Raw genomic sequence first — 3,036 nt, forward strand, 5'->3', positions numbered from 1 at the left:
GCGATCGCGCGACCCTGCCCGTGAGCAATCTCCCAACTCATCTCTGTCCCTGCTCCCAACTCATCTCTGTTGGTTGGCCTGTCGTCAAGCTGTCAGGAGGAGCTTCGCACCTTTTCTGTTAGAAGCGCTATCTTACTTTTCGGTATCCCTGCTATTGGTTGTTTCCTTTCGGTTTGTTGCCTTGCGACGGGTTTCTCTTTTTCATGCATATGGTAAATGGTTGCAAATGTATATTGTTTCGTGATCGTCGCGAACACGAGTAAATGACACGTTTTGTGTTGGGAGAAATTCGGAAGTGCAGAGGCTGAAATTCGCGGTATACAAGTAATTTCCGTGCCGGTTGATTGAGAGTAACAGACCGGAAGTGTGATTCTTGGATTCGTCCCTGTTGGTTCGCTGTGTGCGTGTCTTGTGAATTTTCAGAATGGCGACCGCCGTGCCGTCTCGATTCGCTATCCTCAGTATCGATGATGATGATTTTAAACCGAAAAAGAACCCCAAGACGAATATTGACTCCAAGGCTAATTCCAAGGGTAAGCCAGATAAGCAGAAGCAACAACCCAAGAAAGACGAGAAGAAGAAACAAAATAAGGTACTTGATTGCGAGTATACTTCTACCGGTAATGTCAAATGCATACTAAGACATGGCGGGAAAATTTGATGTTGAAACTGTGTATTTGAATCAATATAACAGTTGATGGATGTGCTGCAACAGGGTTACTGATCATTTGTGGAAAAATTAAGCCATAAATTGAAAGTCACTTATGCTGTCGTGAAATGTAGTTTATTTGATGTTTCTGTCCCAGGGAAAGAAGAAGAAGAGTAATAGTGAGGATCAGCAATGGGAACAATGGAAACAAAAAGATTCAATGGTAATAAACACTACATGTTTTTGACAAATTTTCCTTAATGTTCACACAATAAAATTGATAAATGATGTATAATTTTGAAAATTATTTAAGGCTGTAGAAGAGACATATGAACAGGAATTGCACCAAGCTATTCTACTGTCCAAACTAGCTTACGAGGCACAGATGGAAACTACAAAGAAATCAGAAAAAGATCAAGACTTTGCCAAGAAGAGTAATAGTAACAAGAAGTCGAAAAAAGCTACTATGTCTTTGGATGAATTCAACAACATGGAAGCTACCACCACAGAGGATGTATTGGTTTCCAACAGTGTAGATGTTAAGCATAAAGGTATAAACCATAGCCATGATTATTCCGGTTTTAATGACATCGCAACACCATATGTTTATAGTTTATTTCTGAGCTTCTCAAATTAATTATATTAGTACATTAAATTTGGAAATTGATCGGGGAAAACATACCAGGAGACTAGGCACTGGATTTAATGATTGCTCCAGAGTCGGACTCCGCATTCTTTGAAAGGGTCAACAAGGAGACCAAGGAGGAAATCACAAAAACAAAGGAAAAAGATATTCTGAAGGCAAGGTTAAATCAAATTGACGATGACATTACTTCTGCACAATTGAAGGCAGAGTTAGAGAAACGAGATGATCTCATTGGTCAACTCAGGCAAGAAGTAGAAGCATTGAAAGAGGAGTTGAGTCAGGTCAAGAAAAGGAACAGAAAGTTGTGTCAAATTCTTGCTCAAGGAGAAAGTAAGTGATTCTTATGTATTCTACAAATCTTCAATTCCCCTGTTCTTTAATGGTTTGATAAATATTATTTGTTTTCTGTACTGCCACGGAATTACCTGATTTCTTATGTTATTTATTAAGTATATTAACTTTAACGATTTGGACTGCGACACGTATAAAAAAATATATTTACTATTTCTCTGTTAATCTTTGTAATTTCCAGAGCATCAATGTTTGATCAAATTAACAGTTTGTTTAAGGGTTTTAGTAAAGCTTATTTCAAGTAGAAAAGACTAGATCACATTTAATGGCATGTATTGTTTTGTGCCCATTTTTAACGCTATCCATTTAGTGGTTCAATGATTAATTTATCTAAGAGTTTTAATGAAATTATTTTGTTGCTGTATACATTCAGTGAAAGACAAAGCATCTGTACTAGTAGAGGTGGCCAAGTTGCAAGACATACGCGACGAGCTGACATCAGAAGTAGCATCTTTGCACGCTCAGCTGGAGCAAGAAAGGTCCAAAACAAGAGCTTCCAGTACTGAAACAAAGACCAGTAAACAAACCGTAAGTTTCTCAATTGTGTATTAATTATCTCTTTGCTGTGTTAAACTACCTTGATTTTTAGAACAAGAAGAGGCCAGCCAGTGAAAACGCCTAAGATTCGTCCTCTCCAATATATTAAGTATAATAATATTATGATCCGATTAGCATTAACATCGAGTAGCATGTTGGACATTATCGAAACTGTCTAACCCTTAAAATGTTTTTAGGATGTCAAAGGAAAACAAGAAAATCGTTAGAACGAAATATCCATGAAAGTCGAAGCAGTATGCATTAAAAAAAGACTCATTTTATTTTAACCTTAATTTAAACAATGAATATTATGTTTCCACGTTAAGTCTGCAAAATAGATTGTTTTTATTTTTTTTGCCATTTCTAAAGAATTTTTTTTTCCCTTAAAAATCCGACTGAACACGACTACTGTATGGATAATTATTAAGTGTTACAGAAGAGCTTGAACAGGAAACTTTTGCCACTATGTAGCACAAGCGGGATTTTGCCGAAATACGAGGGCAAACAGCTTTCCCGTTCATACTACCATGATTATTAAATAATATTACTTCAGATATTTTGTAATAAACATATTCTATGCAATTCTTGATAGTGATGCGTTCTTCTTCTCGGTCCTAGATACAGATTTTTATAATCTCTGAGCAATCTAATTATTATTGCTACCCCTGAATAATATGATTCTTTTGGAGATCGCTAATTTTACTCGTATTGCGTTTTTCGTGTTTATAAATTGCAATATAATATTTTTATGAATAATTTATTTCTGCATAACGAGAAAAAAATTGTTTTAGTGATACGAAATAATTATCTTCCTGAAATATTGATGTTTTGTAACCGACTGTAAAAAAAAAGG

General features: G+C 35.8%; 1 protein-coding gene across 1 annotated transcript; it reads left to right on the forward strand.

Moving 5' to 3' along the window:
- The first annotated feature begins 70 nt into the window (after positions 1–70).
- LOC105700224 (G kinase-anchoring protein 1) lies at positions 71–2,543 on the forward strand. The gene is made up of 7 exons (XM_012425890.2): positions 71–592; positions 807–872; positions 963–1,200; positions 1,368–1,625; positions 2,020–2,174; positions 2,236–2,292; positions 2,381–2,543. Exons 1-6 carry the CDS (start codon positions 425–427, stop codon positions 2,266–2,268), a joined length of 918 nt encoding a protein of 305 aa, XP_012281313.1. The 5' UTR covers positions 71–424; the 3' UTR covers positions 2,269–2,292; positions 2,381–2,543.
- The last annotated feature ends 493 nt before the right edge of the window (positions 2,544–3,036 follow it).

Source organism: Orussus abietinus, unplaced genomic scaffold, assembly GCF_000612105.2.
Source record: "Orussus abietinus isolate OABI.00-Male unplaced genomic scaffold, Oabi_2.0 scaffold328, whole genome shotgun sequence".
NCBI lineage: Eukaryota > Metazoa > Arthropoda > Insecta > Hymenoptera > Orussidae > Orussus > Orussus abietinus.